Here is a 23,811-nt window from a genome sequence, read left to right as displayed (position 1 = left end):
TTTGTACCTTGTCTAATTTTTCAATCACACTTGCCTGTTGCACCCACCCACCTTAAATTAACTTAATCTCAAGTGACAACCTAACTTTAACTAAATCAAACCAAGACACACACTCCATCACATTTCTATCTTGCAGTGGCTTTTGTGCTTGATTATATCTCTATTGCCATTTCACTTTCAAGTCAATTGGTTATTTGGTCATTCCCATTTTAAGTTCAAGCACATTTATATTTCAAGGCACTTTTACTTTCAAGTACTTTTACTTTCAACATTTACAATTTTAAGTACTTCAATTGAGCATCTATTAGCATTGTCTTTTATTTCAAGTCTTTTCTTAGCAAGCTTTTTTCTTAACATCATAATATCTATGGTTTATGAACGAATGTGATGCCTATGATTTTAATTTAAATGCTTGGAAGTATATGTTGTGACATATGACTGTTGATGGAGGTTGTATCTTGTAATTAACTCCTAGGACTTGCTTAACTTAGAATAATTAATCCTTAGTTATATTTATAGGGGCCACCGCCCTTGGCTTCACTAGGAGTTGAGAGTTGAGTTACAACTGCTTGTGAAAATTTGTAAACCCGAAATCCCTACTGCAGCAAACTGATGTTATTTCTCCTACTTGTTAATCCATACAATTTATTTACTGTGTTCTACGATAAATAGCGAAGCAAATACAACTGCAACATTCACTATTTAAAAATGATATGCTGAAACAAGAAACTGAACAAGAAAGAGATACAACACACATCTACACAGTTATTTTTGTACAAATGTTCCCAAAAAAAACCAATGTGGGAAAATCGGTGTAGCAACTGAGGGTTTTATTATTAAGCAGAAATAATTTTGAATACAATCTCCAGATGCCTTCCCGACAATCCAATTACAGAGAATATCATTGACAGAGAGATTTGTGAGATTACCTCACACTATCACTGGAAGTCCTTGCTGATCCAGCCCTTGAATGAACAACCCCTGGCTGCCTCTGCGCAGTGTCTGCGTCAGCCTAGCGTCACACTATCTAGGACCTGCGTCACTCTTCCCGGCTGATCGATTTGCCTCTGAGATTTTGACTTTTGCTCTCCCAGTCTCACACCCCGGCTTCCAACTACAGAAATCAAACCCTCAGGCAAATTTCGGACTCCCTCAAGGCTTTTGCATTGCCTCTACTGGATCTCTCTCTCTCTTCTCTGTTGAGTATTCTCTGACCGGGAAAGATTTCCCTTCAGATACTATCCCCGCCCCTCTCTGCAAAAGATCACTTCGAATTTCTCACCGACAGCTACTCTATTTCAAAAATTCGATCTTCTGAACTCTCTCTGTGTGTTCTCCAAGTGCTCATCAAGCCTTCTCTTATAATCCTCTTGTTGATCAATCAATGACCCAGATTAGATTATAATCAATGGCTAGGATCAAATTGACTTGATCTTTGCCTTCTTCTAGAAGTGTCACCCACAGTTCAAATTAATACCCTTTAATTATTTTAATTTCCTAAGTTTAGACTTAAGGTCCCATTAAAAATAATTAATTATTTTAATAAAACTGTCTCCGAGTGGAATTTCCCAAAACGATTTATGGGTATTGGAGAATACATGTGTCTAAGCCTCCCTGCAAAATTTGAGACTTACAGCACATCCGATGCTACCATAAATCAACACTACTCAATTCGAAACTTGCCCCCAAGGCCATACCAAGTGGAGTTAAAAAAAAATCTCCATGATATCTCAGGTGTGCATGCAGACGACAACAAGACCATGAGTGCATGATGATTGGCAAGATTTAAACGATAAAAAGCAAATTTTTGACAAGCATGAAGATCATGAAAAAAAAATAAAAAGAAAGTCGAGAACGATGGCCACAGAGGTTGGGATAGATCAGGATTCCAAATTAATCAGAATTGGAAAAGGTACATCAGAGAAAGAACTGATGAATTTGCCTACAAATGGGCAATTACTCAAGCTATTCTTCACTGAAAACATTTGATGACAGGGGTATCCATTTGTTATGTATTTTTACCCTTTTCTTACTTTTAATTTCTTGATTTTCATTTCAACATTTTATTTTAAGCAATGTTATTTATTTTCATCTAGTAGGATATAAATAATTTTATGGTGCATGTGCTACTAATATTCTTCGTTGCAAGATGTTTGTGATCATTGTAGATTTTGGAGTTCTCACATGCTTTCCTAAAGATCAAGCACACATCCCCATGAGAATCCAAATGCTACCTACTCAATTGTACCTAGCATAAAATAAGGACTCCATGGCCCAATGGACAAGGCACCAAACAATTTTTTTCAAGTCTAGAAGTCCAGCAGAGCAATTTTTCCCCTTCGTTTTTCCTTCTTCTCTCTTCTTCTATCTTCTTATCTATGTAAATTGTGTACCCCCATGGGGAAGTTGCAAAAATCTCACTAACATGATGAATTTATATAAAATGCTTACCCTCTTGGGGCCTGGTTACTAAGGAAGTTTCACCAGAGTGTTTATTTCACTTAATTAATTATTCTGACCTTTTAGCGATAAATAATTAATTGATTTTTTCGCTCACAACCTCCAAAGCTAGTGTATGTTTTAATAACTAGGACTTGAGTGTGTTTCTAAGTCTAGGGTAAATGTATATTACCATACTATGCATTATCTCGAGTCTCACAGAATTGCATTAGGATTTTCTAGGATTTTTTAATAATTAAAATCTCCCACAGAACGAGAATTTTTAATTAAAATTTGTGTAACAAATAAAAAAGTGGTACTAGGAAATGTTGTATGGCATGTGGGTACTCGTTTTTCATCCCTAGAGTACCAACATTATCCTAGTACACACTTTGGGGTGGAATATATTAATTTGTCCTCGTGATTTACTCAATAAGTGAGGAAAAAGGCATGAAAAATCAGGATAATTAATAATTGGAAACATGTCTCTAGTTGAACTGAGTGTCTCAATGACTTAAGGGGAGTGAGTAGGCACTCAAGAATCAGTTAAGTGATGAGTCGAGGAGTTGAATTAAGAGGCAAAGGAATGAGGTTGAGTTGGCTCCCAGCTAGGCCGAGTCGAAGCCCAAGAATTGGGGAATCGATTAGTTGCATTAAATAAGGTCAAGTTAGCTCTTGGATGGTGGCCAAATTGACTTGGAGAAAGTATGAGTTAAGTGGGGAGTTCATTCTCCCTTCAACTCCCTCTTATGTTATGCATTTCACACTTGGATCCTACCTTGCCTACGCACTCACGCTCCTAGCCTACACATGGCCACTTGGGCTCTATGCAGCCCTCTCTTGGCTGACTTGGGATTTTCATGTTTGTTGGGATCTCCTTGTCCTTGTGATACACGAATTTGCCTTGGGATCTCCTCCATCTCTTCTTATAAACTGAAGCTCCCTCCTCTTCTGTTAGCTAGTGTTGAAGAGTTGGACCTCTTGGGGAATTGTTGCTGCATTTTATATTGTTCCATCATTTTAATAAAAGAAGGCTTTGGAGGCTACATGGTGTTTTGAATCTTGTGTGGTTGCTTGGAGTACAATGGAAGTATTTGCTTTAAGATTATTGTTGTAATAGGCCTTTGAAGGGGTGTTGTCACCCAGTAAGAATAAACTCTTCAAATTCGGTTATTTGATTAGTCTATTTCTTTTCTTATACTTTGAAATCCTAAATTATATGTTCATCTCGGTTGGCTGACTTATTTTCAAGATTTCATGTGTAGGGGGCACCTATCTACTAATAATTTTTCTTGGCAAAGATCTTAAGGAATAGCAGGTGCCTCAAAATTTGAAGACTTGGGATCCTCCTCGGTTGGAGTACCCATCTTCAAATACAAAAGAAGCTCATTCCCACCTTGCACCAAGTTTCACCTCCAATCCTTTGAAGATTTCTCCAAGATATTTCCTTCTTTTCTTGCACATAAAATTCTCTTCAATATCTCGTGGTTTGATTTTGAAGATTTTCATTGCTAAATCTAGTATTTGAAGGTTAAATTAGTTGTTGTCCTAAGAGCAATAAAATCAGCTACAAAAAGGGCAAGTTACCTTGGTTTTTCCTTAGTTGCATAGTGTAGAAATTGATATCTTTCATTCTAGCATTTCACTTGGTGTTTTTTGGGTTTTGTATACTAACAATTTTGAGTGTTCCAAAAGCATTTTGGGCACTTTTCACATTGATTTGTTTGCTGGTTTTTAAATCGCCAGTGAAATTACAAAGAGATCTGCAGCCAAAATTTGGTCAAATTGAACCATTCAACCACCTAGAAGGAACCTCATACAATTCCCTTTGTAAAACAAGGATTTTTACCATCATTGTAACCGTGAAACCGTCTATTCTCCCTTTATTCACAAGGGATACCATCACTACAAAACATTGTAACATTGAGAGAGCTAGGAGAGTCTCCTAGGCATCCCAATCCCCCTACCCAAGGAGCACCTCTTGTGTGTTCTTGTCTCATTTTCATGGTGTACTTCTAATGGGTCTTAAAATTAACTTAACACCACAAAACATTAGAGTAGACTTCACTTTCATAGATTAGATTTCATTTTATGCTAGTAACGAACCCCTTCAAGCTCCATTATAGCTTAGCTTGATCCTTGCGCATGATCAAAGAGGGCTTGTTGGTTGATTTAGTTTAACTCGGGAAAACCTCTTAATCTTTATTGTGAGTTTGGGGAAAAAGTAAAGGTCGACTTGTAAAACCAGGATAGGAGCTAGTTTCTCCTATTGTTGGATCTCCTTGCAACTCGTTGACTTGTTGAATCAGAGGAGTAATCATTGAAGCGAAGCTTCCTCCTGTTGGATCTGCTTGCAACTTTCTCTACTTCATTCAAAAGGATAAAGATCAAAGAGGAAACAAATATTAGATTAGTTTTCTTTTCCTGCAATCACATGGGTCACATATCCATCTCCACTGTGCACTCACTTAACCAATAAATCTAAATGCAAGTGAAATCTAACTTAATAAAACTTACCAAGAGCACTTTCCACAACATTTCTACAACATACAACACTTGGGCTACATTTCATTTTCCAAATTTACTTTCAAGTAATAATCGTTTACTTTTGGCATTTCATTTACAAGCATCAACAACCTACTTTTGGCATTGGTCTATACTACTATTCATTTATGTCATTTGATTATTTCCTCATCTTGTATATTGATGGTGAATGTGATTATTTTCTTATCTATCTTTCATATTGTATGTTGATGGTAAATGCACTCTTGTGTAATACATTTAACTCCTAGAACATTTCTTATTAATTATAGTTTAGTCAGCCTTGGTTGTTTTTAGGGACTACCCCTCTTGGCTTCGCTAGGAGCTAGCCTAGACAAACAAGTCGAGATTTGAATGGCAGCTACTCAACTCGAGACTTGCCCCCAAGGCCACACTTACTGGATTAAAGATTTTTCCATGTAGCCCAAAGGTGTGGATTAGGTGGCAACAACGTCCACAAGGGAAATTCAAGTGATGTGAGGACTTAGGTAGGAATTAGTGACAATACATCAAAGCTCTCCTAACATTCGAGGCCACTGAAAGAAATTAGTGATCACAAATTGATCTCCCAAAGGAGAGGAGCAACTACATGTGTTAAGATTGGGAATAGGAACTCGTCAATAGCCTCACCAAGATAGGTCTTTGAGTCAAAGATCGAGAGGATGTCTATAATCTAATGGGCCTAGAGTTGAGAGCATCATGGATCTTTTCCTTCAACTCACTACCACTAGCAAATGGTATAAAAAGAAGGAAGCAAGTAATCTACCTAAGGGGGTTCATTTGAGGAGTTCCTTGTAAGATTTATTTCATTTCATGTGTCCTATCACCTCCGTCGCAAAGAGAAATTCATGTCAAACTATTATATTAATTGTTTCAGCAATGATGCATTGGTTAACTAGTGATGCTAATGAAGTACTAAGTTGTCCACCACGGTTCTATTCTCACTATGCTCTATTGTACTTGTATCGAAGGACTTCCAAAGATATGAAGCAAGGTGTAAGTCCCATGCAATTTTGGCAAAATAGGTAACCCTAAGACCTAGCACCTATCCTAAAGGAAGTCAACTATTTGCAACACAACCCCCTCGGTTATGCCTCTTAAAGAACTTCCAAAAATGGAGAAAATCACTTTCAATTAGTGATATTTCACACCATCTTTTGCCCCATGTGCACGATATTCATAATTAATTTCAAGGAACTAATGCATATACACGTAATGTCATGGGCATTGGAAATAAAGATGAAACTGTCAACTAGACCATGGGGGGGCGCTCAATTGGCCATCACCGTGTTATGTAGTATTATGTAAACCATGAGATTCAAGGTTCAAATCTCCCGTGGGTCAAACCAACCAATAATAAAAAAAAAAACTGTCAACTAATAGTAATTTGTTAAATTTAAATCCCATAACCATATTCCCAAGTACCGCCAATTTTATGAAAATTATAAAAGCATATGTCTATTCACAAAGGCATTTTGAAACTCAATTTATGTGCAGTTCAGAAATAAAGGACCCACCTGCCAATTTGAAACATAACTACAGACTAGGAACACTCACAGGGCATTTTGTAATGACTAAATTTATTTGCAGTGTTGGGGAACAATCCATAAATACCAATCCAGATTAAGGGCATGCATTAATTTATATTGTTTGAAGTGAACAAGGCCTAGGAAACATACATTTTAGACTATAGTCCTATATCCTTGATAAAAAAAAGGTAGTTTCTACCCATTCATTTTAATATATTCCTTGTATCTATAGAAAACAAAGATTAAATTAATATCTCGCAGGCATACACATATATGCATAATGTCGTGGCCATTGGAAATAAAGATCAAACTGTCAACTAATGCTAATTTGTTAATTTTAAAACACATAATTATATTGCTAAGTACTGCTAATTTATGAATATTATAGAAGCATGAGTCTATTCACACAGCCATTTTGCAAGTCAATTATCTGCAGTTCAGAAATAAACAAGGCCCCACCAGCCAATTTCAAATATAATTAAAAGATTGTAGGAACAGTTACCGGGCATTCTGTAATGTGTATATTTATTTGCAGTTTCAGGGAACAATCCATAAAGACCAATCCAGATTATAGGCATGCATTAATTTATATTATTTAAGGCTAAAATGGTCTAGAAACATACATTTCAGACTATACTCCTATATCCTTGATATAAAAATAGTGACTAGTCATTCAATTTAATATCTTCATTGTATAGAAAACAAAGATGAAATCAATACCTCGTTAACAATTTATGATTTAAGAAAAGTCAACAAAAAAAGGCTCGTACTTTAACAAATCATGCATAATCCTTTACGAACAACAAAATAGACTTTGGGTTAATAATATGTAAACGGAATTCAAGATATCAGTAGAAATAATTCAAATCCTTTCCAATGTCTTGACCCATGGGGAAAAGGAAAGGGAGGAAATGACAAAGAATGATTGGGGCATAACCTAGAACAGATTTGTTAGTCTAAAATACTCGTATCATAACTCAACAGCCTTAACATGGAAGTTTTTTCTTGTAAAGGATAAAACTATAACTTATTGGTCAAGAAAACAACATAAGCATGTCATGAGAACAAAATAGTTTCCAGAAGCTAGGAAGATAAAACAATGAATTAGCTGCACTTAAACTAAAACCATATGACTATACAGGTGTGGCCAAAGGAAATACCATTCGTCGCATCAAACGTTCAAAGCACCAAAAAGCATCAGCTTCATTTTCAAGAAGGACAACCATTGGAGAGCAAAGATCACTCATTCCTGTTAGACAAAACCCCAAATAAAAATCATACCAATGCATGGACTACAAGAAAATATTCTGAGCTCTTAAGAAAACCAAGAAGTACTAAACCAAGGCATCTCCCTCAAGAATATTTTAATCTGTGGTTACTTTCCAATCTATCTTCAAAAATCTCATATTCAAACAAGCTAGCTCTTTAACACATTTCCAATATAATGATACAGGAGACAATACATTATTGACATTGGACAATGGTATTAGTACAGCAACATACTACTGAATAATCACATATTCTTAGTAACCTTACCAATGACAAAAACATGATAGATTAAAGAATGTCAATGATTAATCCTGACGATAGAAAGTATATCATTCTCTAATATGGTTCAGGTTGGGAATAATATATTGTTTCATATATATAGTCAGAGGAAGAGGTGTTTGCATGCAATGCAAATGCATCCTACCTTGAATCTCACGGAAAATGATGAATTATCCCTCTTATCGGGTGCCTTGAATAGGAAATAGACTATGACCAACATCAAAACACTCACTAGACCAAAATCAATAGATATCCATCACTGTTCTTCATGTGATTCTAGCTATCAATATGTGGCATCATAAAAGCTCATTTAAGACCCAAAATGGCACCAAATGCCCAGTACGGGCAATTAAACCCAACACCATCTAAGGGATCCTAGCTAAGTTACCGGAAGCACTTGAAGAATTTGTCAGAAACGCGGATCCCCTCTTCCGATATGGAAACGGATATGATCCTTGTCTGATCAGAATCCACCCTTAAAATGTTAAAAAGCATGAAATTTGTGTAGCCATAAATAAATAATAAAAATGAAAAAATCAGATTTGCAAATAAACTCACTCTAAACACAATCTCATAATGTCCCTTCTAAATCTTTAGAAACAACAGCACTCCATATATTTGTCAAGGATTCTTACTAAGAAAAAGATAGATGTTCAAAAATGCAAACAAAAAAGTTTGATGAATGTATTCGTAAAGAGATGTAATGTTCCAAACTAGCAAAAATAGTGTTATGCAAAGCAAAAAATAAAAACAACACCATAAAATTGAAACATTCAGTGCACACCCATAAAAAGTCCAGGAATAACCAACAGCTGAGCCATTTTATTATAATATGGGAGAAAAGTACAATAATGTGGAAGTGGTGCACTTTGGCTTGCCTCAATGGCAAGCGTGATCAAGCCCAAGTGGTAATATGTCAAGCCCAGATGGCACAAATAACTGTTGCAATGATGCCCTGTGCTGCCCTTGTGAAACTATGTTGTCTATTGCAAAGATGTTGCTGGAAACCCCACCTCTGGTGCTCAGAAAATTATGGGAAATTAACCCCGGCCTCTCCACCAAATACCCAGAATAACCCATGAAGGAATTGGCCAAATGTTGACCTCAGAATTTTGGCCCAAATTCCCCTTAGCTCCTCTAGCTGTTGGCTAAGTTGGGACCCTTGTTTGACCCCTTAGATCTGCCCAAAAAATTCTATAAAATTAGGAGTGTGATCCTTGCCCAAAACCCAGAAAAACCCATAAAGGGTTTCCCTTGGTTCCAACCTTCAAAAATTGACCCTTCACATCGTGGCCCTCCTCCAATTTCAAATTTTGTTGTTGTGGGTGATCCTGTCAATCTCTTCTCTCCCAACTCCAGCAATCCTCCTCAAATGGCCCTCCAAATGATCTCCTAGCCTCCCAGCTCCAAACCCCCCCAGATGGCGCTGCCCCAAAGAGTCTCACTCCAATGACTGCATAGTCATGGAAGAGATGATGCAGTCCTGCGTGTGATGAAATGATAGCTATGTGTAGGATGGCCCTCTCATCTGTAGATGCCCTCTGTACTCCTGAAAATGATGAAGGATGCTCCTGTCTCACCAACTTCCTGGAGTGCCTCACGTTGTGACTATGCAATCCCTGCACTGTTGTTAACCCCCCCTACTGCTGGTACTCGACTTACAGCTGTTGTAACTTGTATCCCTGTTGTTGCTATGAACTAAGATGAAGAAGAACTCCCTTCTAGGGCTAGCACTCGAAGTCCACCGAAGCAAGGGTTGAGATCTCCAATCAGAGACACTTGTGTGCTAAACAACACAGTAACCCGACTAAGCAGCTCGAGCAACTAAGATTTAGTTCAATATGTCAAAATATACCAAATAAGGCTAAGCCTCCTCTATTTATAATTCGTGGGCTTCTTTTCCCATGTGGGCCCCCTCCAACTAGCAATTCGACTTTCCCTCCTTAGTCATTCGAACTTCCCTCTAAGGTGGTCCGTATTTCCTCATGTGGGTGACCCCCACACTATGCCAACAAAACATTTCAGCCCCTTTTTCCTTCCTAATTCTTTTCCAAAAATCGCATGGGTCTTATGGCCTCCAAAATTGTCGAAATTGTAGAATAAATAAACCTATAACAATTTAATTTCGGAAGGGACATTACAGTCCTCCCCCCCCCAAATGTTGCTTGTCCCCAAGCAACTTCAGCACCTGATGCTCACGTATGTGTTCGCCCTCCCAGGTGGAATCCTCATCCGATAAGTTCCTCAATGCACCAAAAATCGCTTGTCCTCTAGCAATGCCTGAATAAGCGCCTCCTTTGTCTGTTAATTACCCCTATCACCATCAGTAATATTGGGCTCCCAAATGTGTCGCTGACTCATCCTAGGTCCCTACACTGTACTAACATGAAATAATCCCTCAATACCAGGATCCCAATCCATCCTATCCCACTTGAAGCGCCTCTCGCTCCACTCACTATCTTGTCCAGCATAAATACCAAAAGTTCCCCACACCATCGATGACTCGCTAAAGCCCAAAGGAAGACCTATGTGACCTCCACTTGTTGCAGTCAACTAACCCCTAATGGTCGTTGAGTTTTCTAGTACTGTGATGTCTGGGTCCCATGCTAGAGATGGGTGCCACCATGTTGTCGCTACACCACTTTGGCTCTAGCTGACTACCCACCGTGTGTACACGGTATCCTCCTCTCCTGGAACTCGATGGTGGAATACTGATAGAGGTGAGACACATCCTCTCCCAACATCTCCATGACGCCAAAGTCTACCCATCTAAATCTAACTCCAAACCTGTGTAGCCAAAAAGAAAGTTTGCCTCGCCATCCAATGAAGGCCATTGTGTACCCCCATGTGCCAATCCCAGAGTGAACTAGACCACTCTTTACCATGACCCTAACCATCACGAGATAAAGTGATCTATCAATCAACTGAATCCCTGCATCCCCTAGTTGGACCTATTGCAACATAGCTCTGACAACTATAGGAATCCATCCATGCCTCATCTCTAGTCCCTGCATGTGATCAATATATAGGCTCCATGTATCGTGGGCTAATCTGATGCATGCTAATCTACCCTGTACCTGCCACTGTGTAGTATCGATGATTGCTGGAAGCCACGTGTGCCAAATAGCTACCCCTTGAATGCAACCAAAAGATAGGTATCCAATACTTGTAATCGACTCAGGGTATGTGGATCCCTCTTGTCCTTGCCATACATCTCCCCTGGGTGTGCCATCCACCCTCTCAATAATGTGCCAATATAAGGTCTGGAGCCAAGGCACATACTGGGAAACTACCTCAGTCATACCCATTATCCTCTGCTCATGCTCGGTCCCGACATGCCCTGTTTAAAGAGTGACACATGTCTCCCTAATGCATGTCTCCCTAGAAATAGGCTCGGTGATGAACGATATGCCACCCCTGCAGATGATCACCTCATCCCCCAACCTATGGCTATCAACTGACGCACCAACCCAATGCCACTGCTGAAAAATCTCCCCCCTAGTGCGCTGAGTGTCACCCAAATATCTCAGGTGAGCTCCCTGTCCCCCATTGCTTATGCCTAGAGTGCAGAAAGTCTACAGCGAAATCGACTGCGCCCGTGAGGGATGTAGAAGAGGGTTAGGCATGTGAGTCCCCGCGAATACCATCAAGTATCACTCATCTATGTCCCCGTCATTCCTGGGTGAACTATTGACTTGGGTAGCATCGAACGTGCTCTAGCCATGAAAATTGGTGGAGAGGCTAAAGCGCATGAGATCTCTAAGACCCAGAAATGGTTTGAGCAGATTCTAACCAGGTTGGGAGATATTAAAATAATTAGTATTTTTAATTAATATTTCTAACGGAATAGAGAGTTGGGAACAACACTAGAGGACTAGCGCAGAGGTGAGAGAGGCATACGCAAAGCTTCTTAGGCAGACGTAGAGGCAGTAGAATTGAGCAGTCACTGGAGGGCCTGCATGGGTGACGCAGAGAGGCCTAGTGATGATGCAAAGAGGCAGGAGCTGACGCAGAGGGTCTGGGAGTTGCATAGAGGCCAGCAAGCCTAAAGCTGAGACCGGGAGAAGTGCTCGGGATTTTTTTTCTCTGTTGGGTTAGCCAGTTTGGCACCCTGTTGTATTGAAGAATTGTTGAATAATAAAATCCTCCTCTGCTGCACCGGTTTTCCCGCATTGGATTTTTCTAGGAACATTTGTCCAAAATATCTGTGTTGATGTGTCTAATTCTTGTGCATGTATTTGTTTCTGTATTATGGTGTGATATTTGTAGAAGAATTTATTTTAATGTTTACTGAAGTGTTTTTTTACATGACTTACTGGGAAATAAGTATGTAAAATAAATTAGTTGCTGCAGTGATAGAATTTTCACATGGTATCAGAGAAAGTAATCAGAGACAGGAAGGGAAAATCAATTATGGGTTGAGACCATGATGCAGAGGCATCTACGTCAGGAGACTCGCACAAATTTTCAGAAGATTGCACAAGAGACAGTGATTTCGATTTCTCTATGTTGGCTTCCAAGCTGGAAGAAGAAGTGGCTTGTGTGACCAGCTATGCATCATCAAAGGTATGGTATATAGACAATGGAGCCTCTTGGCATATAACGGGAATCCGAGAATGTTTCTCAGATTATCAGGAGGAAAGGATGAATTTTTAGATCACCATCGTGAATAAGGCAATGTGTACTCCAACAGGGACGGGTACCATAGTTTTCCAAACAGAAATGGGGGAGCAGTTCCATGCTACCAACGTGTTGCATGTACCAGGATTGGGGATGAACATAATTTCCATGACACAACTTGAAGGCAAAGGCTATGATGTTTTCTTCATCAAGGAGAAAGTATACATCAAACACCGGAGCTAGAAAAATAAAGTGCAGATCGAGATCAAAAGTAACAGGTTGTACAAACTACAACTAGAATCACTAATGGCACTAATAGGCAGTCATGGAGACAAGGATTTGAACGAACTATGGCACAGAAGAATGGGACATTTGCACCATGGGGCTCTGAGAATTCTCAGGAACACTGTAACAGGAGTTCTGGAACTTAGTACAGAACACGATGATGTATGCAAAAGATGTGCTCTGGGAAAGTATGCCAAATTAGCATTTCCTAGAAGTAAAAACAGGGCTAAGAGTGTACTAGGATTAATACACTCAAATATCTGCGGAACTATGTCCACTAAAGCTCTTAGTGGTGTCGAATACTTCGTCACCTTCATTGATGACCACTCGAGGGAAAGTTGGATTTATTTTTTGAAAACCAAGGACAAGGTTTTCTGTCTATTCAAAGAGTTTAAGGCTCTGGTGGAGAATCTGACTGGGAAGAAAATAAAAGTTTTGCGCTCAGATAATCGTGGAGAGTATGTCGATGAGGACTTCACTGATTTTTGCGCTAAGGAAGGCATCAAAAGAGAGTGGACAACTCCTTACAACCCGAAGTAGAATAGAGTAGCAGAAAGGAAGAACAAGACTATTGTAAAAGCAGTGAGGGCCATGATGTATGATCAGGATATGCCAAAATTTTTGTGGGCAGAAGCATGCAACAAGGCAGTCTATGTCCAAAATAGAACTCCTCATCAGGCATTGAGTAAGATTACTGCAGAAAAAGTCTTCACAGGGAAGACGCCTGAAGTCAGCCATTTCAGGATATTTGGGAGAATAGCATATTGTCGCATACCCGAGGAAAAGAGCAAGTAGTTGGATCAAACTACAGAGAAAGGATATCTAGTGGGATATAGCAAGAACGCTAAGACATATAGAATCTATCTTCCAGGGAGCAAAAAGGTAGTCGTTCGATGAGATGTGAAGTTCATGGAGGACAGGGCTTTCAGAAAATCTCGAGAAATGCCTTCCAAGCAGCAGTCTAAAGAGGAGTCGTTGCTCAAACCTCTTCAACCAACAGAAGTAAAGAATTCTTCCTCGGATCAGGAAGAAACACAGGAGGAGGAGGAGCTAACAGAAGCACCTGCTTGTAGAGGAAGAACGAGCAGGGAACTTCGTCAGATTCTGCGAGACGCAAAGGATTTCTTCGGTGCACCAAGGAACAATAAGAGAGAGCGAAAACAGCCAGATAGATATCAAGCATTAGTAGCTCAGGATGGGGAGCCTACCAGTTTTCAGGAGGCTGCTCAACGTCAAGTTTGGTTCGACGCGATGGTAGAGGAGTACAACTCCATAATGGTGAACGATGTCTGGCAACTAGTGCCAAGGCCTCAAGACAGATCGGTGGTAGCTTAGAGATGGATCTACAAGATTAAATACACTGTAGATGGCAGTGTGGAAAAACACAAAGCCAGGTTTGTGGCTAAGGGGTATGCTCAAAAGGAAGGAATTTACTACGAAGAGACCTGTGCCCCAGTAGCCAGGTATACATCTATTAGAACCGTGATATCTCTTGCAGCGCAGATGATATGCGAGATTTATCAGATGGATGTGAAAATGGCGTTTCTGAACAAATTGATAGAAGAAGAGGTAGACATTGAACAACCAGAAAGCTTTGAGACACATGAGAAGAAGTCTCATGTATGTAGATTGAAGAAAGCCTTGTATGGGCTGAAACAGGCACCTAGAGCATGGTATGGTCGAATTGATGGCTACTTGCAGAAGATGGGATTTGTCAAGAGTGACGCAGATCCAAATCTCTACTATCTGGTTGTAGAGAATGAGCCTCTAATCGTAGTATTATATGTGGATTATCTCTATTTGATAGGATCATCCAGGCTCATCGAGAACTGCAAGAAGAATCTAGCCACAAAATTTGACATTAAGGATTTGGGACAGATGCATTATTTCCTAGGGTTGGAAGTTTGGCAGCAAAAGGGGAAGATCTTCCTTGAACAAGGGAGATATGCTACAGAAATTTTGAAGAGATTCAGGATCGAGGATTGTAGACCCATGGCTACTCCAATGATCACCAACTGGAAGAAAATTGATGCATTACAAGACAAGGATGTTGATCCCACCTTATACAGGCAACTCATAGGGTCCCTGATGTATCTAGTCAATACCAGACCAGAGACTTGTTACGTTGTTAACACCCTTAGTCAGTTCATGGTGGAGCCGAAGAGGGAACATCGGGCAATAGTCAAACATGTTCTCAGGTATATACAAGGAACAGTCAATTATGGAGTCTTGTACACCAGGAGTAAGGATATCAGATTGAGTGGATATACTGATGGAGATTGGGCTGGAAGTTCAGTGGATCGGAAAGATACCTCTGGCTACTGTTTCAACATTGGATCAGGAATGACCTCATGGTGCAGTAGGAAATAGAAATCCGTAGCTCTAAGCTCAACTAAGGCAAAATATATGGCTGTGAGCACAGCTTCGTGCGAGGCCATATGGCTTAGAAAACTGTTTGTGAACCTATTCAGAAGAAATATGGAGGCGACCAGGATCATGTGTGATAATCAGAGTTGCATCAAGTTGTTTGAGAATCCATTGTTTCACGATCGGTCAAAACATATTGATATCCGATGTCACTTTGTCAGACACTGTGTCCAACGAGAAGCTGTACAATTGAGCTACACTCCTACAGGAGAACAGGTGGCAGACATCCTCACCAAGGCCCTTGGAAGAACAAGTTTGATTATTTTAGGGAAAAGATGGGGATGATAAAGAATCCATTTCAGTAGCAGAAATGGGGGTGATGTTGCAATGTAGTAGCAGTCAGCAGTAGCACAATGCACATGATGAGGAGAGGTTGCAATGCAGATGCAGTGTTAGGAAGAAGGACCAACAACAACAGGGATGCAGAGGGAGTTGCAATGTTGGGAGAAAGGACCAGCAACAGCACTTATGCAGAGGGAGTTGTCGTACAGATGTAGAGGGAGTTGTCGTATGGATGCAGCAATGGCAGAGGCAGAGCCATGGGCAGCAGTACAGGATGCAACAGTGCAGAGGATGTTGGGAGGGGAGGCCTAGCATTAGCACAAGTACCAGTGTTGTATAGTCAGAGTGATGCTCATTATGGAGTATTACTAGGGCATAGTCCTCGCTAAGAGGGAGTGTTGATTTGGGGTAGCATCGGATGAGCTCTAGCCATGAAAATTGGTGGAGAGGCTAAAGCACATGAGACCTCCAAGACCTAGAAATGGTTTGGGTAGATTCTAACCAGGTTGGGAGATAATAAAATAATTAATATTTTTAATGGAGTTCCTAAGCCTAAACTTAGGAAAAATAAAATATTAATGGGTATTAATATAAAACTGGGTTAGAAGGTTCCAAAAGTCGTGGATCAAGCCAAATATAATCTTAGCCGTTTGTTGTCACATAGAATGTCTAGGCACCACGACAACGCTCAGATTGGGGGCTATCACCCTGATCCCCAATCTCTCCGTTTAAGTTGTCTCCCTATAGAATGCTAAGGGGGGTAGCCCCTATGGAAAAATGGAATGAAGAAGAAGTAGTTGGGAACCAACCAGTTCAGGAGATACAATGAGGCGATCAAGTACTTGATTAAGATTTAGCAAGACTTAGGATTTGATTAGATTTTAAACGATTAATACCAGTGCCTTATAGAGTCAACGATCTTGCTAGGGAAATGAAGACCAATTAATTGATTAGCAACTGCTGCTTAGATGAATGACTATCTTATATGAAATACAGACCCTAAAACTAATGTGAGATGCAGGAATCTTGGTTGATTTTAGTTAAGTGCCTACTTAGATTGTCAATCCTTCAAATCTTTCTCTGTTGAGCCTGATTTCGTAATAATTGGCAGAGAATAGGTTAGGAGAAGCACATTAAGGTGTGATTAACGATACCTCTCCTGAACTTCTAACATACTCATTGCCTCTGGCACTACAGAGAGTTGTGGCTCTAACGACTACAAGGTCACTGTTTTAAGTACTATTAAAACAGGGTTCTCAAGAAGAGACGGATGGAGATCTATTTGTCTATCGACCAAGCTTATGCTTGGAAGTAAATTTTATCTATGAAAAGTTAACTTATATGCAAATGCATTGGAAAATGAGATGTAGACTCGAGAATGGGAAAACACTTATGTCGCAAAGGCCCTCAATTACCCAAATGAAATGCTCGCTTTATTAGATGAAGACTTAGAAGATAAACTCTTGAAGATATTGTAATTAAAACACCAACTTATTTCAAATCTTCTTGATACAATTTAGCTCAAAGAGAACAAAAACTACTTTGCACTTTGATATCAATGTCAACAAATGCTCAAAAATATGCTTAGCTTAGGAAACAGAGATATGCGATCTATTATAATTCCACAACAAGATTCTTTGACAATCACTTGAAAACATTTGCAAAATGTCTAGCATGTAACGAGCATTAAATAGTCCAAGAAATGGTGATAGATAGATGCAAGATATTCAACAGATGCACAATGTCTTAGCAATTAAACTTTAAGATATTAAATACTTTTAACAACCGCAACTGCATATTTTTAACAACCAATGCCTTAATAACAATGCTCAAGTTTAAATTAAAGTACTTGCGGATAACAATACAATATCAAGTTGTGAGATAGGCAATATTGTAAGTGTTAGTATAAGAAATCAAGAGATTATCATCAATTAAAGATATGAGCAACAAGAGATGATTTTGCAAAAAACTTGTATTTCATGTATAGATGATATTCAAGAAACCATAAGCTTGAAAATGACAATGTAAAACTTGCAAGTATAGAATGAGCTCACACTCCCAATTACAAATAACCAATTGAGATGCAATGAGTGAATGCAAGACTAATCTATGTGAGATGCAAAGTCTTGGTAGATTTTACTTATATGCCTAAACTACGGGTGAAGACCTTCCCCTCAATTATCAAAGCAAGTCTTAGAACAAGGTTGTTGGGAGAAGTGATGGGGAAGGAGGCTAAGGCCTCATTAACGATACCTACCCAAGACTTCTAGGAACCCAAGTGCCTCCTTCCCTACAGGGGACTCGACCACAAGAGAATTGCAAGGTCAATCGTTTTAACCGTTGCTTAAGGCTCAAGCTTATCAAATTGAATAACGAAAAAGGTGATCCTAACTTTCTGTCAACCAAGCTTATGCTTGGAGGTAAATTTTAAGGGATGCAATCTAGATCTAAGATGCAAATGCAAATGCTTTAATGAGATCCAATGTCAATGATGATGCTTCAACAGAGGAAACTTATAATCAAGATTTATGATAAGCACTTAAAACACAAGATTATTAGCTTAGAACAATGATCAATGAAGCAAATTTTAAGATTACTTAATGAAACAAGTGAAATGTAATTAGATTTGGATGTTAGAGCAATATCCCAAAATGCCTTTAACAATAAGCACTTCTTAAGATGTTCTTTACTTATATTAGCCAATGGAAACAAGTAAAGTTATGATGAAAGCACATGTGAACGATGGAAAATGAGATTGCTAACAAGAGATTAGAGAGACTATTTTAAATCTATAATTACAAGTGAAACAAACACAAGAACTATCTCAAATGCAATAGATCAAATAGCCAATTAACGAAACTTAAGAGATTAGATCTAAGCTATGATGATAATGAAACTAGCAATGCAAGAGAGACATGTTAGTAAGCTAGATCTAATGACTTACAGGAGAAGAAAGAGAAGCCATCCCTTTTAAATAAGGAGGCAGGATACCATGGGATTGAGATCCCAAGCTCCCTCAATGAACAAGATAACTTTTATTAATATTACAAAGTAAGAGGTCCTTTAGACAATCAGGATGCACTCTTCAACTCAAGGAGATTTACAACATTGACGAGATTTATACAACAACAATCTCCTTAACATACAAGGTAAATCAGAGTACATCCAATTATGATTATGACTGCAAATTCTCCAAACGAATTGATCTAACCCTCCACTAGCTCATGGCCTTTGTCAAGGATGAATAACAGTCTCCAAATGCTCTAAACGTAAGTGGAGGAAAGCCTCCAACGGCTCATGGCTAGCTCAGAAAATTGATTCAAAATTTTGAATAAATTTTATTTAAAATTTTATGGTGATTTCTTAAGGTTCAAGGTTCCGAACATCTCCAAAAAAATTTTGGTCTTTCCATTGCCAAATCCACTCTTTCGCACCACTTGATAGAGCCCTCCTTTAGGAGCTCTCACCGTTGAGGAAAAGGGCTCAAGATGTATGCAGATTTCTCCAAAAAGTCTTGCAAAAAAATCAAGCCTTCCAAATCGGATTTTTATGCCCAAAAATTTGTGACGAAACCCTTCTTAAATTTGTTGATCTCTGCACAAATTCCAAGGGTTAGCACATCAAAATCAAAGGCAAAAATTAAGGCCCTAGAGGGCTTGTGGCCTAGTGAAATTTGAGCAACAATGCTAGCGGCCCTCAAAAAATTGATCTATGAAATTATTGAGCCACATGTTGTAACTTATATTTACACCCTGGAAGTTACAAATTTTTAAAATTTTGCTAATTAATTATGGGCAAAAGCTTCAAGGTTTATGAAAAATTTATGGGCGATATGCTATTAATGGGTTATATTTTTTAAAAAAGAAATATAAAAACTATTGGACCCAGCATCCAATCTCCAATTTTATATGCCAAAGTTCATTTTTCATTGGTTTTAGTCCACCAAAGCAGCCCCTAATACAAGATGCCAAGCCATGAGATAAAGAAAGCATAAAATGCAACAAGAAATAGCGAATGAAATGTATCTGGCTCGTGAAAAAGGTCTTCCAGGTTTCAACGGTGATAAATGGTTCACACAAAATCAATGAAGATCTACGGTCAATAAAAATTTTGGACCCCATCATTCGAAATCTCCTTGATAAGAGAGGGGGGGTCCGAAATAAGTTGTTTCACAAAACCACCTGTGATTACGTGGCATCATTTGGAGCATTTTGGTCCCCCCAGGTCGAAAACTGCTTACCAGCAACACCAACCCCCCCATAATCCACTTGTGGTTTCAAGGACAACGCAAAGGTTAATTCTGCCAAGCAGGGTTTCAGGTGGCAAAAGATCCTTGTGTGGCCATGTTTTAGATGCGCAATGTTTATCTTCTCCACAAGAATGACAGTTACTGTAAATCAAAGTTTTTCTAATGAATTTGGGACGGCATGTATCTTATGGCTCAACTAATGATGCTTGGAATGAAGAGATGGTGTCCTGCCTGGCCTGGTTTATTCACTTACATTTGAGGATCCATGGCTTGTCTCTGCATCTAGGGATGACAAGATTAGTTCTGTTGGTAGTGATGGGGAGAATCAAGGACTCAGTATTGGGAATTAATAACTGATTGGATTGGAGCCTGGGGACCTTGTTATCTTTTTCTTCTTCCATTAGCTTTCCACAGTATAATTTATGATGAAGGTTCCTACATGGAGATTGCTTAGAATTAGAAGTACTTTGAGCTTTGTATGGTTAGTTTCAGTATCCTGTGCCTATGACAAAATTGGAGCTTTTCAATCTGAGAGTTGAAAGAGCCAAGATTTCCCTTCATGGTCTCATGAAACCCTCAACAATTCTCCATCCAGCCTTTGTGAAAATTGTGGCGACAATGGCTCTTGTAAGCCTTTCCAAAGCTCTCTGAATTGCTTGGAAAATGGATACTGCAACAGGGGGCAAACTGTGGAGGCTAGGAACTTCAAGAGAACAGAGGATCAAAAAGTTGAAGGTGTTGATCCAGAGAGTCCAGATAATGAAGTTGTTGATCCACATAATGTAATGGAGGCCAATGGAAAATTTTGCAGGCCCAGCTCACACCACCACTGGTTTGCTCATTTGGTGCCTAAAATCTCTATTATTTTGGTGGTAGTAACTGTGGTGGCAGTAGCAATTTCCTGCTTCATTCATGTAACCAAGCCAGATTTCTTCCAAGAAAAGGGATTTGTGGCTTTGCAAGAGAAGAACCATGCTTAAAACAAAATCTAAGGTTTTTGGCACTCCTGGAAACATTGAAGCTGATCCTACAGTTGACATTATTGAAAACATTTTATGTTTCAAGCTATCATCTTCAATAAATGTGTTTAAAGGGAATAATGCAGTGCCCAAATTGCAGAGATATTGAAGAGGGGCAGTGGCTTTATGCAAATGGGTGTAATTCACATGAAGACATTCCATTTGAAAACATAATTTATGAAGACGACTATGAAATTTATGGTGTTTCTGAATTAGTATTTTCATATGAGCATATTGATCCGATCAATTGGTGCCCTTATCAAGGTTCTTATGCACAGTTTTCAGTTTCTTTAGAAGAAGCAAATCTTTGGCAAGTGATTATCCAGAGGTTGTTGTCATGTTGTATATGAAGATGTTTCAGTCACCTGCCCTTTGGTTCTGCTAGTGAATCTAGGCCATTAAGGCACCAGCTTGGTTATGATTCCGTGATTGGAGCTTTGTGGTACATAGAGAATGAATTTGTGGGAGCAGAAACTATTGGACATCCAAGTTTCACATCTCCAGATTCTAGGAACTCGTCTCATCCTGTACTGCCAATGTTGAGTTGCATATGGCTTAAATTCTGAAGTTATTTCAGAGGCAGTGGAAGTGGAAATCTTTCGAAGTCGTCTGGATTGGGTTATGCAAAAAGGCACCAGTTTTCATATATTCTAGATGAGTTTTGGGGGAAATTAGTTGATTTCCATGGGCAACTGACAGAATAAGAAAGGTTGAGGATTGTGCTCCTTAGCAGATTTTGAAATATACAAGATACTCTTGTCGAAGGCAGTAGCTAAAATTTTCAATTTATCACTGCATGTACTTCTATGCCTAACCTGTATTCTAGAAATGGACAGTTAGAAGAGAATTATGCATCTACAAATTTCCATACATCCTTAGATGTTAAAGAGAGCCATCATATCAACAGTATGATTCTGAAGGATCAAAATTTAAATCAAGACAGTGTGATATATTAAAAGAATCAAATGCACAATTTGAGGAAATGTATCATCACCTGAGCACCCAAGGATATAAGTGACAAGAGCTTATCTTCATTTCCAGATTTAAAGGTAATAGTTGGCAATTGGAAAACAAATGAGCAGATTATGGCATGAAATCAGCAGTAGAGGATCATTTTGCAGATTTCCAGCATGCAATGAACCAATTCCAAATTTCAATGCACAATACTTGCAAACATTTCAAAGTTTCCAGCATATAATTAGAGATATTATTTTATTTTTAGTTACTGTTCAGGATTTTATTCCAGAATTATTGTAACAGTTTAGAAGAGATTTTTTCTATATATTGTTTCATTTGCAATGTAAAAAGGTTGGCTTTTGATGCCAAAACCCAATCACTTAGTAATGATTTTATTACAGAAATCCTAATTGAAGTATTCTAGGTCCAGTTCTTGACAGAAATTGTGTTTCATGTATGTTTTTCTAATGCTTTCATACCTTACTTCTGCACATGTTTAAAGTAACATAGGAGATCCGGGTAAGATACTAAGAAGAGATTGAGTGTCAATCTCTCTGAAATCCCCTACAAAGTTATAATCATTTACAGAGATTAATTAATGGGACTGTCTGTTTTGGATAATTCCTCTACATCTGTTAATTGTTGCCTTCTGTCATCTCTTGAATATGTCTTGTTTGGTTGTAGAAATCTTCTACACGCATCCAAATTTGCCTGTTTGATTAAGTATTCAGTATGACCGCTTAATTATCAGGAATTCCCTTATATTCTTTTGTCAAATTCTTTAAAAAAATCACGTTATTATGTCAGGCTGGAGGCTGGCACTTTGACCAAGGACTCTGTAAGAAGGGTATTCATTCATAAACAAAGATTGGATAATCATCAGCAACCACCCAAAATTAAATCATAAATCTGCCCATTGTGCTTCATAAGTTGTTGTCTAGTGACAGTGAACAGCGTTAAACAAGGCCTCCTAACAATTGTGGGAGCCCCCTCTGGTTCAAATGCCAGCTTGAACCTGAAGATTGGTCAAGTTAGTTTCTCGGTGTAGTTTTTGCAGCCAAGGACTGCATATAATAAACAAGTACAACATTTGGCATCTTTGTCGGGGAACGAAGTGACGAAAAATTTTTCCCTAGATCACGATAAACAACTAGATCTACTCTTTGCGGTGAACAAAGACTAGACAATTGATATTGGTTGCATTGCTTTCACCTAGCAACTGCTCTTTGTCATATGTCAATTCCACTGGTTTCTGGATTCAGCTGGTTCAAAATGATAAGTGCATATTTGCCTGTGATAATAGCATGCAGCTGCATGTTTTTCTTCTTCATAGTGATAGTTGCATTCAGCAGCATATCTTTCTTCTTTTTGATGATGACAAGAAGTTCCAAACATTAACAAAGGATGCAATTTTATGAGTTCACATGTAAGTCTCTGTTGCCTGTGTAGTTTGAGTTTTATATTGTAAATATTTCAAGTTTTCAGCTGGTGGCAAATGAATCTGCCAGTTAATCCACTCCTCACTTGGTTACATTGGAAAGCAAATTACACCTAACAGTGCAGAGGTTCAGTTCAGTTAGGTAAAGGTTGTGCAGGGTTGAATTAGTTATTTTCAGATTCAGTGAGTATTAGATTATTCAGTTGGGAGAATCAGTTTGATTATAGTAGATTGCAGCTTCAGGTTATAGGTTGATGGCATGACTCCATTGCCCAACACTTACGGCAGCTGGTCTACTAGTTCTCTGCATCCCACGGGGGGAGGCAGTCCCCAGTTGGAGTTGATGTTGTAACTTACTTTTACACCCTGGAAGTTACAAATTTTTAAAAATTTGCTAACTAATTCTGGGCAAAAGCTTTAAGGTTTATGCAAATTTTATGGGTGAAATTCTATTAAAGGGTTATATTTTTTTTTAAA

The 23,811-nt window shown here is 38.8% G+C and overlaps 1 protein-coding gene and 1 pseudogene across 1 annotated transcript in view; one reads left to right on the top strand and one right to left on the bottom strand.

Moving 5' to 3' along the window:
- LOC149251673 (Ypt/Rab-GAP domain of gyp1p superfamily protein) overlaps nt 1–23,811 on the bottom strand; it is a 452,310-nt gene that overhangs the window by 203,872 nt on the left and 224,627 nt on the right. The window contains exon 7 of the mRNA XM_089459518.1: nt 7,670–7,758. Coding sequence (XP_089315644.1) covers nt 7,670–7,758 — 89 coding nt within the window. The remainder of the gene's footprint in view (nt 1–7,669; nt 7,759–23,811) is intronic.
- Nucleotides 20,343–20,900, top strand: LOC149251675 (uncharacterized; annotated as a pseudogene).

This window comes from Pinus tabuliformis, chromosome 7 (assembly GCF_031772625.1).
Source record: "Pinus tabuliformis cultivar Carrire ecotype Pingquan chromosome 7, CPIR1, whole genome shotgun sequence".
Lineage (NCBI taxonomy): Eukaryota > Viridiplantae > Streptophyta > Pinopsida > Pinales > Pinaceae > Pinus > Pinus tabuliformis.
The sequence above is the reverse complement of the archived record's forward strand: the minus strand, read 5'-3'. Positions and strand labels throughout refer to the sequence as shown.